Source organism: Chiloscyllium plagiosum, unplaced genomic scaffold, assembly GCF_037043375.1.
Source record: "Chiloscyllium plagiosum isolate Xiang-an unplaced genomic scaffold, Cpla_swu_hap1 HiC_scaffold_53X, whole genome shotgun sequence".
Classification (NCBI taxonomy): Eukaryota; Metazoa; Chordata; class Chondrichthyes; order Orectolobiformes; family Hemiscylliidae; genus Chiloscyllium; species Chiloscyllium plagiosum.
The window spans coordinates 15364236-15378621 of NW_028270191.1; the positions used below are offsets into that span (position 1 = coordinate 15364236).

The window sequence follows — 14386 nt, forward strand, 5'->3', positions numbered from 1 at the left end:
TGAGTTATTTTTTATTAGGACTTAATCAAGCAAGTGAAGAATCAAATTATATCTTTTTAATTATCCTAAACTATACTTAGTTGTTAAACATGTTCTGCAGTGAAGAAGCTATGTGGCCAGGTTAAAAGTAAGGGCATTTATGGTTGCTTTTTTACAACTCAGGTTAATGCAAACTTAAAAACCAAAACAACTGTGGATGCTGGAAATCAGAAACAAAAACAGAAATTGCTGGAAAAGCTCAGCAAGTCTGCCAGCATCTGTGGAGAGAAATTAGAGTTAACGTTTCTGGTCCAGTTCTGAGGAGGGGTCACTAGATCCGAAACATTAATTCTGATTTCCCACTACAGATGCTGCCAGACCTGCTGAGCTTTTTCAGCAATTTCGGTTGTTATTGCTAATGTAAATTTATGTTGACAAATGTGAAAATAGTTTTGAAGTGGACACAGCTTTTATTCAGATACCACTGTATTTTAAAATGGGAACTTACAGTATGTAACAGGCCTGTGTATTATTTTGTTTTGTTATTTTGAACTTTGTTTTATAGATCTCAAAGTCATTGTGAAGTCACGCATGATTCTTGAGGACAAAGGATATTGATAGATTTCTCAGAATTCTCAGAGTATCATTTGATGCATTTGGGACGATAGTTAATCACTAGGAGATGATATTACATTCTCGAAGCAAATGCATTAATTGGTTCACTGCTGCCATCTTATTTTGGGAAAGATCTATGGAATTGGCAAACTGAGAGGGAGAAGCTGTTGTAGAAAGATCAGTTCTTACGAAATGATTGTTATGGTAAAGAATGAATGAGGAGTCAGTCGGAAGTGATGTCAATAAGAAGGCCGTTACTTTTAAAGAATACAATCAGAAATTGGACAGAGCTTACCTAGCAAATCCAAGATTGACCACTAATAGACCAATTAGAGTACAAGATGCCTTTGATCAAGCACAGGAGGTTAGTAGCTAGCAAGGGTAAATAAGGCTTGGGTTTCAGTGGTTCAATGCATAAGAAGAGAGACCATAACTGTAAGACCATAAGACGTAGGAGCAGAATTAGGCCATTCCGCCCATGGGGTCTGCTCTGCATGGCTACTATGTCTCTGCCTTTTCCCTGTAATCTTTGATTCCGTTGCCAATCAAGAAGCTATCTATCTCTGTCTTAGAGACACTCAGTGACCTGGCCTCCACAGTCCGCTGCAACAATGAAGATCAAAGACAGAAGAAAACTTCAGCCAACAGAACGGAACTGCGCTCAGTCAACCCAGCATTGCAAACTGATATCCTAATATTGATAGGCTACAAACCACTGATTTTATTAAGTGCCATTTCTTCTGTACTTGTTATAATAACTTAATAAATTCTGTAAAAATTGTGAAAACATATTTATACCAGAAATGGGTCTTGTAAGTAGTCAGGACTGGTAAACTTTAGATTGACTCTCTCAAACTCAGTCTATAGCTATAGAATAGAATTGAATCGAATATCCTTTATTGTCATGTGTACTCCAGTACAGAAGTACAGGAGTACAGTGAGAGTTTTTATTTACAATGGTTGCCTCTAATGGTGCCATTTTAGGTACAAATATCTAGGTACAAATCTCAGACACAAAAGAGGAATAAAAGGAAATGTAGCAGCATTACTTAGTATCTAAAAAATAAGTTAGAAATAAGATAGTTAGAACATAGTTAAAGCATTGACATTACAGTCCGATAAAGAATTTCAAATAGCAGTAGCTTAGCACATGGTCTGACCACCGGCGCCAGGCCCCAGTCCAACAAATGCCCTGCTCCACATATGGATTCAGGTGTTACAAGTATAAAATACAACCCAAAATCTTACAATAGTAGGTCAGTACTAAGAGACTTCTGTAGTGTTAAGAGTGCTACCTTTTAGTGAAACATTAAGCTGAGCCCCCAACTCTCCATTCTGATGGATGTAGAAAGTTTCGAAGAGCAGGGGAATTTATCGTCCTGGAATCCAAGCTAACACCTGTCCTTCAACCAAACAGACCAGCTAGTCATTTATCCTTTTGCAGTTTGTGTACCAAGTAGCTGCCAAGTTTGACGATAATAAAATGGACAACACTTTGGGAAGAAATCATCAGTTGGAACATACTTTGAGGCATCATGAGACATGAAAAGCATGTAACAGAAGCAATCAGGTAAAGAAGCATCATGGTTATATTACTGGACTAGGAGTCCAGAAGCTTGAACTAATAATTCAGAAAATTTGAATATAAATTTTACCATGACAGATGGAGAATATGAATTCAGCTTAAAAACAAAAATATTTGGCAATTACTCTGTCCATTAATGTTAGGTAATTTAGTACATTAGTATTACTGAGCTCATTTCTGACCATATTCCAAAAGTTAGTTTGACCATGTCCCAAAAGTTAGTTTGGGGAGCAATTTGGTTTTGCTAACAAATCTGGTAATAGCATTTAAGAGCTTAAGCATGCCAAGATGTGAATTTTTTTTTGTGGTTACCTTCCAGTCAGTGTCACGTTCATAAAAGATTATCAGCCCAAAACATTAGCCCAGTTTTCTCTCTCCACACATGATTCCTGACCTGCTGTTTCCACCATTTTTCTGCTTTTATATCGAGTTATTGATGCTTGCTGTACAGATTATTGGTGGAGGACAGAACTAGCAGAAATCCAACCATACACGGATACGGAGGACATATTTTGAATGTAGTATGTCCATGTTATGGACTGTCACATTAAAGATTTGCCTCAAAACAGGACAGTAAACAATCCACCTCCATAAAAATGAAATCAGTATGAAACTGACAGAATGTATATCCATAATAGTATTTAACAATGAGTCCAGTCATAGGTTATATTATGTTTGTTATGTTACAGATCACTCAGCGAGGCAGAGTTGCTGTGGCAACTTGCACTTTTACATGCATGTTGTGGGCTGTGGACAGTGGAGTAGAGACTTTGAGACAATGATAGTAAAGACTCCAACTTCCTTTCCATTCCATTTGCTGACCAGGAATCTCTCCCACTTTCACCATACCAGCGGTGTGTTATTGTAAGGATCTGTAGGTTGATAATCTGTTTGTCCAAGTTATGAACACAGCTTGACCATCAAGTCCTGGGATCTGGCTCAGAGGCAAGGATGCTACTCCTGAGCCACATATTAGATTTGTACATGGTCAATATTGAACAAACTAGGACTGTAAATCTATTAATCTGACTTTGTTCTCCTTACGCTAGGTGAAAGAATAGCCATTTTCACGAGCTTTTAAACAAAATCAAGTGACAATCTAAAACAGCTGTTACGTAAAAGTGTAGCCACCATGGCAATCCTTTCATATTAACTGTTCCATCCTTATCAACAAAATTATTGAACTAGAGGATCAAGAGGAAGGAGGTCTAATACTCACAGGCAATTATTATATTACCATTGTTTCATCTCCAGCACTGATGAAGTTGCAAAGGCAGAAGCTGCCTCTAGTAGATTGGTCTCTCAGTCACCAGCAAAGGTGTAACAATATGTAGACAACACATCTGAAATGGATTCTTTACTGTGTCCTGTATAGGGTATTATGCACATTTACCAATGACAGCAGTCACGTGTCTGAGATTAGCTCCTTCAAAGTTTTCAGCAAAAAAGCTTGAAGCTGAGCAGAGAGAGAACTGGCTTGATTGTCATGATTGTGCATGTCATGGTTCCTGAAGCAATGTCCAATGATTCAAGATATAATACGCGAGGACGGAATGGCCAATTTCATAGACTCAAGATACTGAAAAGAAGGAATTACTTTTCAGCAAGCAATATTAAAGTTCCTCCAGATCATGGGACCTTCAGACTGTCAAGAAAGAGAATCAAAGACAATGGTCGTTTGCTAGGTGGAAGACCAGTCTTCCAAGTTCAAAGAGAAGTCATTCCAGGAGAACAGCAAGACTTCCAGAACACTTGAATGTGTAAACTCAGAAATCTGGGGCAATGGGGTTGTGGTAAATGTAATTATATTCACAAATATGTGACGTTAAAAGAGAAAAAAAAGCTTTGGGGGCAGGGGAATGTTGGTATGGATCCGAAAGGATTCAACAGGGTTTATACTGAAGAATGCCATCAGCACCACTTGCTATAATTGTCATATGGATATGTGGGAAGAATTGTTTAAGATCTTGAAGCAATGTGGCCTAATATCTGCTCCTCTTCAAATTCCTGGTACTAATTTTTATATTAATGTAACTAGTGACTAGTTCCCAAGATAGCATCAGAGGCTGAGGGGTGACCTTACAGAGGTTTATAAAATTATGAGGGGCATGGATAGGATAAATAGACAAAGTTTCTTCCCTGGGGTGGGGGAGTCCAGAACTAGAGGGCATAGGTTTAGGGTGAGAGGGGAAAGATATAAAAGAGACCTAAGGGACAACGTTTTCACGCAGAGGGTGGTACGTGTATGGAATGAGCTGCCACAGGCAGTGGTGGAGGCTAGTAAAATTGGAACATTTAAAAGGCATCTGGATGGGTATATGAATAGGAAGGGTTTGGAGGGATGTGGGCCGGGTGCTGGCAGGTAGGAATAGATTGGGTTGGTATATCTGGTTCGCATGGATGAGTTGGACTGAAGGGTTTGTTTCCATGCCATAAATCTCTATGACTCTATATCTCGTTAACTACAAGAGACTCTTCTAGTTAGACCAGGAAGTGATTTTCCTTGACCAGACTGAACCAAGCAGGTCTTGTAGCTCCCTACGCTTAAAAGAGGTTGGTGGTAGCAAGTTTCATCAGCAGTAGCTCATACAGCACAGGAAGCTGCATGCCCAGATAACAGCTTTGTCTCCTTTAAAGTTGGACATTAGGACATATGCCAAACTCTAATACTTTTGTAAATGTACCTGCTGACTTTGGCTTTATATGTTCATGTTGGAGGCTAAACAGAGTTTTTGATATTTTATGGAGATTTTCTATACACTCTTGGGAAGAAGCCAGGCTCGATTGCACTTTCACATTAACTTCCTCTATCCATTCAGCCGACGTTTTCTCTATCTCTCTATCCTCCTCGATATCTTCTTCATCAATTAATGTTTGATCTGCAAAATACATTATTAACATAAAATCATGCTTGTAAATTTTATTGAAACAGATTACTCTCGTGCATTTGTTTTGTGTTCATCAAGATTGAGAAGTTAATGCTAATCTGTGAAATACTTTCCATCTTAAGCAGAGAGCATTGTCAGAATTGAACACTCTCAAGTTCGGCATAACAAGGTTAAATACAGACTAACACTCCTGCTACACTGTCTCATCAAACACTCCAAAGGCTGATACAGCACAGGGTTAATACAGACTACAGCTCTCTCGACATTATCCCAGTAAAAACCCAGGACAGATACAGCACGGGATTAGATACAGAGTAAAGCTCACACTACACTATCCCATCAAACACATCAGCCTCAGGGGCTGGCTCACATGATTTCAAATCATGATCAGGGATACTGAATAACTGACGAAGTCAAAATCTGTTTTATTACATGAAAGTGCTATACTGTCCAGCTTTATCTTGGGATCACAACCTGCAATTCTTTTCACTTCTGGTTAATATTTATCCCTTAAACCAAGATCTTTAAAAAAGATGTTCTGATTATTTACTTAATTAGTGTCTATGAAAGCTTTCTGGGTAAACTGCCTGCTGTACCTGCTTTGTGAAAATAGTGACTACAATTTAAAAGTACTTCTTTAGCTGTAAGATGTTTTAGGATGTCCTGAGGTTGGGGAAGACATTTCACAATTATAAACATACAAACAAGGAACAAGAGTAGGCCACCTGGCTCTTTGGTCCTGCTCTGCCATTCAATAAGATCATGGCTGATCGGATTTTAACCTCAACTCTCCATTCCTGTATTCCCCTGATAATCTTTCATCTTGGTAATCAAGAATCTATCTAGCTCTGCCTTAAAAATATTTAACAATTCTGCATCCACTGCCTTTTCAGGGCATTACAAAGACTCACAACCCTCAGAGAAAAGGTTTTCCTCATCTCTTATAAATGGGCACACCCCCCTGCTATTTTTAAACTATGACCCCTTCTAGATTCTCCCACAAGAGGAAACATCCTTCTCCACAAACATCCAGTCAAGTTTCATCAGGATACTTTATGTTTCAATTAGGTCACCTCTGACTCTCCTCTGAATTACCTCCCATGCGTTAACATCCTTTTGTAAATATGATGACCAGTACTGTACACAGTACTCCAAACGCAGGCTCACCGTTGCCCTGTATAACTGAAACATAACCTCCCTTTTGTTGCATTCAATTTCCCTCACAATAAAATATAACATTCTATTAGCTTTTCTGACTACTTGCTGTACCTAAGGACTAACCTTCCGTGACTCATACACTAGGACACCCAAATCTCTCTGCATCTCAGAGCTCCGCAACCTCTCACCATTTCAATAACATGCTCCTTTATTCTCTCTGCCAAAAACAGACAATTCCACATTTTCCAACAATGTACTCCATTTGCCAGATCTTTGCCCACTCACTTATCTATATCCCTTTGGAGGTTTTTTGTTCTTTTCACACTCACTTTCGTACCTACCTTTGTGTCATCAACAAATTTAGTTATTGTAGCTTTCATCCCTTCATCCAAATCATTTATAGAGTCATAGAGATGGACAGCACGGAAACAGACCCCTTCGGTCCAACTTGTCCATGCCGACCAGATATCCTAACCTAATCTAGTCCCATTTGCCAGCAGTAGGCCCACATCCCTCCAAACCCTTCCTGTTCATATACCCATCCAGATGCCTTCTAAATGTTGTAATTGTATGAAATTGTAAAGAGTTGATGCCCAGCACCAACATCTGTGGTACATCACTTGTGATACCTTGCCACCTTGAAAAAGACTCATTTATTCTACTCTCTGCCTCCTGTTAGCCCACCAATCTTCTATCCAAGCCAAAATGTTACCCCTACACCGTGAGCTTTTATTTTCCATAATAACTTTTGATTATGAAATACCTTCTGGAAATCTAATACAATACATTCACTGGACCCCCTTTATCTACAGCACAAGTTACTTCTTCAAAAGGCTCCAATAAATAAGCTAAACACAACGTTCTTTTGACAAAACCATGTTAGTTCTGCAGACACTTTTTTTCTAACGAGATTTCATCCTCATCCAAATGTTTTTAATTTGCATGTCGTTAAAAATGACTCTTTTCAGAACAGCAGGAAGCCATTCAGTCTCTCCAGTCAGTTCCCTGTGCAGTGAAATCATGCTATCTGCAACCTAACTCCATATACCCACATTTGTCCCAAATCTCTGAAGACTTTGGGTTGGCAAATATCTATTAATCTCTGATTTAAGATGAACAATTGTTCCAGTATCAATTGTTTTTTGTGGTGGAGTGTTCAAATCTTTAACCACCCTTTCTGCATAGGTGTGTTTCCTAATTTCACACCTGAAAGGTCTTGCTCAATTTTTTAGACTATGGTCCCTAGTTCTTGACTCTCCAACCAGTGGAACTAGTTTCGCTCGACCCAGTCTATTCCCCTTAATACTTTGAAAAACTCTGATTAAATCACCCCTTAACCTTTGAAATTCCAGGGAAGACTACCTTAGTTTATGTAATCTCTCCTTGTAATTTAACACATCCAGGTATCATTTCAGTAGATCCACACTGCACTCCCCCCAAGGCCAGTATCCTAAGGTGTCCTATCAAGAACGACTCACTGGTGTGATCTAAATAGGGCTTTTGGTGCTGAACTGAGACCTGCTGTACTTGGATTTTTTGATATGAAAATCAGCATTCTATTAGCTTTGCTGATTAAATAAAGCACCTGTTTACAACATTTTAATGATCTATATATCTGGCCACTGATTTGTAGGCCTACTTTTAAGAATTATTAAATGGAACTCAATTGTTCCTAGCTTTTCACCTTTAGAAGATTATAATTTTAGATTCAAAGTGGATGAAATCAGTGGGTATTAGGGCAAAATGCCTGACTCCACGCTAGCATCCTATTATTAGAACACTCAGGACCCAGTATTGGTTCAGTAAAATATCACTGAAAGTGAGAAATTGTTCTGACTGATTAATCAATGTTAATGTACACAGTAGTAATGTGAACCTATACCAAAATGCTTAATCTAACGTTTTAAACCCCTTTAAGTATATTGTTAAACTTTTTGAAACACATTTTGGGTATTTGTAAGGGCTGATTTCATCCAACACTGCACACTTGAAGGCATCATTCAAGTTCCTGGCAAATGTCAATAAACATATATTAATCATCAAATGCTTTATGTGTGGATGCACTTCCAATTCTGTTCATGTGAAAAGATTTGGCTTTGATACAATTGTTGAATTATAAATTAAATACAAGTCTTACTCTGCAGTCCTTTCACATCTCGATAATTTGTTGCAATGTGGTTGGGTTATATCGCAAATATAAAATCATGAAGATTCATTTAATAAACATGAGAGAATAATTCTTCAAACTAGGCCTACAAATACCTCTACAGTCAACAACCTGCCTTGGAACCTACAGCTGACTCTAATTACGTGCATGCCTAAAACGTGAATTGTTCCAATATGCGGTTTAATGAAAAACATCGGAATATTAGAGGTGATAGTATAGTGGTAGTGCGATTGGACCTGTAATCGAGAGACCCAAACCACTGATCTGGGGATATGGGTTCAAATCCAACCACAGCTGCTGGAATTTAAATTCAATTGTTAAAATCTAGAATTATAAAACGAGCCTGAGTAACGGTGACCATGAAACTACTGTAAAAATCCACCCATTTCACTCATGCTCTTTAGGGAAGGAGGTTTGCTGCCATTACCTGGTCTGGCCTACTTATGACTCCAGATCCACGACATGGTTGGCTCTTAACTGCCTTCTGCAACAGCCCAGCAAGCCACCCATTTCAAGGACAATTTGGGATGGACAACAAATTCTGACCTTTTCACCAATGCCAAACAACCCTACATTCAATGTATCCCTCTTGTTAAATTAGTATTTTCCTAAAATCAGTCAGCTTTTTGACAATTAATGATATTCAGCCACTCAGTTATAATGCTGTTCTTACTGGATATGAATATATTCCATCAAGAGCTGCTGAGTAGCAACAGGACACTGGCTGATTAGCCCTCATAAGTAATCCAGTCATGGTGCTACAAATGCTGTGAGACACATGCACACAGGCCTGGAATGAAACCTGTTTCATATTAGCTTGTATATTGTACAAAAACAGTGTCTTTACCCACTGGATAACATACTTTTATTGAGTGTTGCCTTGTTCTTTAGACTGTCACCTTGTGTCATAAATACTCACTGGTGAAGTGTTTGAATCAAAACTTGACCTGGCCCATATCCAGCACAAAGCAAGGGAATTGTAATGGAGAATATAATAAATGGTTTAATGGGATCCTGGTTGATGGGATGACCTGGAAATCCTCTTTCCTTGCTTACATTGCTATTAGGACATGCAGATTATTGAGTTCCTACTATTCTATATTCAATACACCAATTTTAATAATACCAAAAATCTAAGATTTATGCATATGTCCTATGCACAAAGCTTTACTTCCTCATCAGTTTTTGTTAAACTTTTATGACAACCTTTCCTCTCATAAATTCCTCTCATAAATATATATCTACATTTATAATGAATGTGTGTTTTTAATTAATTACTGTAATTACACCCTCCCACCAGCTGTAGTGCTGAAATATCTTGTTTTTACATCACCCAGCTCCTCAGCTTGTACCGTCACAGAAAGTCTTACACTTCAAACAACTGCACTTCTCTGCTTCTCAAAATGGGTGAGTTAGATTACAATTTGCCCCATTCAATGCATAACGCCAATGGAGATCAACTAGTTTATAATAAACTGCATACTGCTGTCTGATAGCCATTGTAGAATAAACTTTAAGATTTCCTCTTTGGTGCTGTTGCCAGTTGCAAATTCAGCGATTGTATCTATCAACCATTCCCTTTCCTTTTTTTCAGGGGTTAAGGTGATTTTGGGCACTTGTTGGTGGTCAAATCTTGCGTGACTCAAAGCAAAATTCACTTTGTCCAGAATGTCCTTCAAACGTTCTGCAACTTCCTGTTGGCAAATGTTAAAAGAAAAGATCAAAAAGTAAAAAGCTATTCAAGCAAATTAGTAATTTAAAAAAAAAATTGCAATTATGTTTGGAAATGTCAAATAGCTCTAAAAGACACAATTCACCTATCTTGGCCTATCTACATCTTTGCTGGACACGACCAAGAAAGGAAAATGTATCTTAATGAAGGAAAGAATGAAGACATTTTTTATATATAGTGCTTTTCATGCCCTCAAGGATATCCCAAGCTGATTGAAAGTCATTGAAGTACTGCTGAAGTGTAGTTACCATTGTAAAGTGAGAAAATACTGCAGTCAATTTATGTTCAGCAAGACCACACAAACAGTATCAAAATAAACAATGAGATTATTTTTACAATTTTGTTGAGGGATAAATGTTGGCAAGGTCACTGGGAGAAATTTTCCTACAAACACCATCAACACAGCTCTTTCCAATTACTAGGAGCTCCCAATCAAATTTAAAGCACAGCACTGTTATATTGAATAATGATAAAAAATAGTTTTATTTAATTGAATCTTCCGTACTTCCTGGTAACTTGTCATGTTGGCTGGCACTAATGTTGTCACCTGTACATTTCCCCACTCAATGGCTTCCCATAGACAACTGCTAGCAGTGTGAAATGTAAGAAACTTTATAAATACAAATAATTTACTAATCCTTTGTCTATGCCATAACCATTTGTGTTCCAACTACCCATACATGTAATAAGACAAACTTAACTCAGTCATATACACATTACAGAAGACCAAGATGCAGCAAGTCACTCATTTGTACTGAAAGTGTTATTTGTGGCTCGAGAAAAACGCCCAACACTTCGCTGGCCAACGAGGGATGGGCATTAAGCACCAGCCTTGTCAAGAATGCCACCTACATCCCAAGAACAATTTAATATAAGAATTCCAAATTAATCACCAAGTTAAAAACACTTCAGGAAAAATGATCTAATTTTGGTTCAATACAGTCTGCCATGGTGACAACTGATTGCCATGACTACGGACAACAAAAGGGTTATGAATACGAAGTTTTGCCCTGACAACAGTCTCAACAAATATCATTCACATGAAAAAAAAATGTCAGTTTTGCATACAATATATATGGAGAGCACAATGAGACATTGAACTTTCCAAACATTGACTGGGACTGCCGTAGTGTTAAGGGTTTAGATGGGGAGGAGTTTGTTAAGTGTGCACAAGACAATTTTATGATTCAGTGTGTGGATGTACCTACTAGAGAAGGTGCAAAACCTGACCTACTCTTGGGAAATAAGGCAGGGCAGGTGACTGAGGTGTCAGTGGGAAAGCACTTTGGAGCCAGCGACTATAATTCTATTAGATTTAAAATAGCGATGGAAAAGGATAGACCCAATCTAAAAGTTGAAGTTCTAAATTGGAGGAAGGCCAATTTTGACGGTATTAGGCAAGAACTTACAAAAGCTGATTGGGGGCAGATGTTGGCAGTTAAAGGGACGGCTGGAAAATGGGAAGCCTTCAGAAATGAGATAACGAAAATCCAGAGAAAGTATATTCCTGTTTGGGTGAAAGGAAAGACTGGTAGGTATAGGGAATGCTGGATGACTAAAGAAATTGAGGAGAAAGTGAGGACTGCAGATGCTGGAGATCAGAGCTGAAAATGTGTTGCTGGAAAAGCGCAGCAGGTCAGGCAGCATCCAAGGAGCAGGAGAATCGACGTTTCGGGCATGAGCCCTTCCTGAAGAAGGACTCATGCCCGAAACGTCGATTCTCCTGCTCCATGGATGCTGCCTGACCTGCTGCGTTTTTCCAGCAACACATTTTCAGCTAAAGAAATTGAGGGTTTAGTTAAGAAAAAGAAGGAAGCATATGTAAGGTATAGACAGGATAGATCGAGTGAATCCTTAGAAGAGTATAAAGGAGGTAGGAGTATACTTAAGAGGGAAATCAGAAGGGCAGAAAGGGGACTTGAGATAGCTTTGGCAAATAGAATTAAGGAGAAGCCAAAACATTTTTACAAATACATTAAGGACAAAAGGGTAACTAGGGAGAGAATAGGGCCCCTCAAAGATCAGCAAGGCAGGCTTTGTGTGGAGCCGCAGAAAATGAGGGAGAAACTAAATGAGTATTTTGCATCAGTATTTACTGTGGAAAAGGATATGAAAGATATAGACTGTAGGGAAATAGATGGTGACACCTTGCAAAATGTCCAGATTACAGAGGAGGAATGCTGGATGTCTTGGAACGGGTAAAGGTGGATAAATCCCCAGGACCTGATCAGGTGTACCCTAGAATTCTGTGGGAAGCTAGAGAAGTGATTGCTGGGCCTCTTACTGAGATATTTGTATCATCGATAGTCACAGGTGAGGTGCCGGAAGACTGGAGGTTGGCTAACGTGGTCCACTGTTTAAGAAGGGTGGTAAGGACAAGCCAGGGAACTATAGACCAGTGAGCCTGACGTTGTTGGAGGGAATTTTGAGGGACAGGACGTACATGTATTTGGAAAGGCAAGGTCCGATTAGGGATAGTCAACATGGCTTTGTGTGTGGGAAATCATGTCTCACAAACTTGATTGAGTTTTTTGAAGAAGTAACAAAGAGGATTGATGAGGGCAGAGTGGTAGATGTGATCTATATGGGCTTCAGTAAGGCGTTCGACAAGGTTCCCCATGCGAGACTGATTAGCAAGGTTAGATCTCACGGAATACAGGGAGAACTCACCATTTGGATCCAGAACTGGCTCAAAGGTAGAAGACAGAGGGTGGTGGTGGAGGGTTGTTTTTCAGACTGGAGGCCTGTGACCAGTGGAGTGCCACAAGGATCGGTGCTGGGTCCACTACTTTTTGTCATTTACGTAAACGATTTGGATGCGAGCATAAGAGGTACAGTTAGTAAGTTTGCAGATGACACCAAAATTGGAGGTGTAGTGGACAGCGAAGAGGGTTACCTCAAATTACAACAGGGCCAATGGGTTGAGAAGTGGCAGATGGAGTTTAATTCAGATAAATGCGAGGTGCTGCATTTTGGGAAAGCAAATCTTAGCAGGACGTATACACTTAATGGTAAGGTCCTAGGGAGTGTTGCTGAACAAAGAGACCTTGGAGTGCAGGTTCATAGCTTCTTGAAAGTGGAGTCACAGGTAGATAGGATAGTGAAGAAGATGTTTGGTATGCTTTCCTTTATTGGTCAGAGTATTGAGTACAGGAGTTGGGAGGTCATGTTGCAGCTGTACAGGACATTGGTTAGGCCATGTTTGGAATATTCCGTGCAATTCTGGTCTCCTTCCTATCGGAAGGATGTTGTGAAACTTGAAAGGGTTCAGAAAAGATTTACAAGGATGTTGCCAGGGTTGGAGGATTTGAGCTATAGGGAGAGGCTGAACAGGCTGGGGCTGTTTTCCCTGGAGTGTCGGTGGCTGAGGGGTGACTTTATAGAGGTTTACAAAATGATGAGGGGCATGGATAGGGTAAATAGGCAAAGTCTTTTCCCTGGGGTGGGGGAGTCCAGAACTAGAGGGCATAGGTTTAGGGTGAGAGGGGAAAGATATAAAAGAGACATACGGGGCAACTTTTTCACATAGAGGGTGGTACGTGTATGGAATGAGTTGCCAGAGGAAGTGGTGGAGGCTGGTACAATTGCAACATTTAAGAGGCATTTGAATGGGTATATGAATAGGAAGGGTTTGGAGGGATATGGGCCGGGTGCTGGCAGGTGGACCAGATTGGGTTGGGATATCTGGTCGGCATGGACGGGTTGGACTGAAGGGTCTGTTTCCATGCTGTACATCTCTATGACTCTCTATGACTCTATGACCGAAAATTTCAACCTCCATAAATTAAGAAAAACATGCCACACATCACTGTTTCTCTTAAAATAGAGTTCCAGTGTCAGGACTTGATAAAATGCCAACAAGTTCAAATCCCAGTTCATGTTATTCATTTAAATTTGCCATTACGTTTTCTGAGTATATGTGTCTGTCTAATTCTCTGCATGTGTATGTCTGTTTGTTTGTATTGCTGTATGCATGTGCATGTGTCTGTCTGTTTGAATCCCTGTACATATGTGTGTATGTCTAACTGCCCATTCTCTGCGTGCATGTGTGTCTGTTTATATTTATGTCTGCATATATGTGTCTATTTGCCACATCCCCGTATCTGTTTGTTCTTATCTCAGTACGTATGTGTTATCTGTCCATGTCTGCGTATGTGTATGTGCATGTCTATACGTTTTTTAAAAAATTCATAAGGTTAAGGGCATTGCTGGCTAAGTCAGCACTTATTGCCCATCCCAAAAGGCAGTTAAGAGTCAACTTA

At 39.4% G+C, this 14386-nt stretch overlaps 1 protein-coding gene across 2 annotated transcripts in view; it reads right to left on the reverse strand.

Annotated features, from left to right (window-relative positions):
* The window catches only part of LOC122543358 (uncharacterized), a 40333-nt gene that overhangs the window by 22274 nt on the left and 3673 nt on the right, over positions 1 to 14386 (reverse strand). The window contains exons 4-5 of one of the 2 annotated variants that reach the window (XM_043681960.2): positions 9876 to 10086; positions 4864 to 5058 (exon numbers count right to left, since the gene is read on the reverse strand). In XM_043681960.2, coding sequence (XP_043537895.2) covers positions 4864 to 5058; positions 9876 to 10086 — 406 coding nt within the window. The remainder of the gene's footprint in view (positions 1 to 4863; positions 5059 to 9875; positions 10087 to 14386) is intronic. The other variant, XM_087985525.1, reaches the window with a different exon arrangement.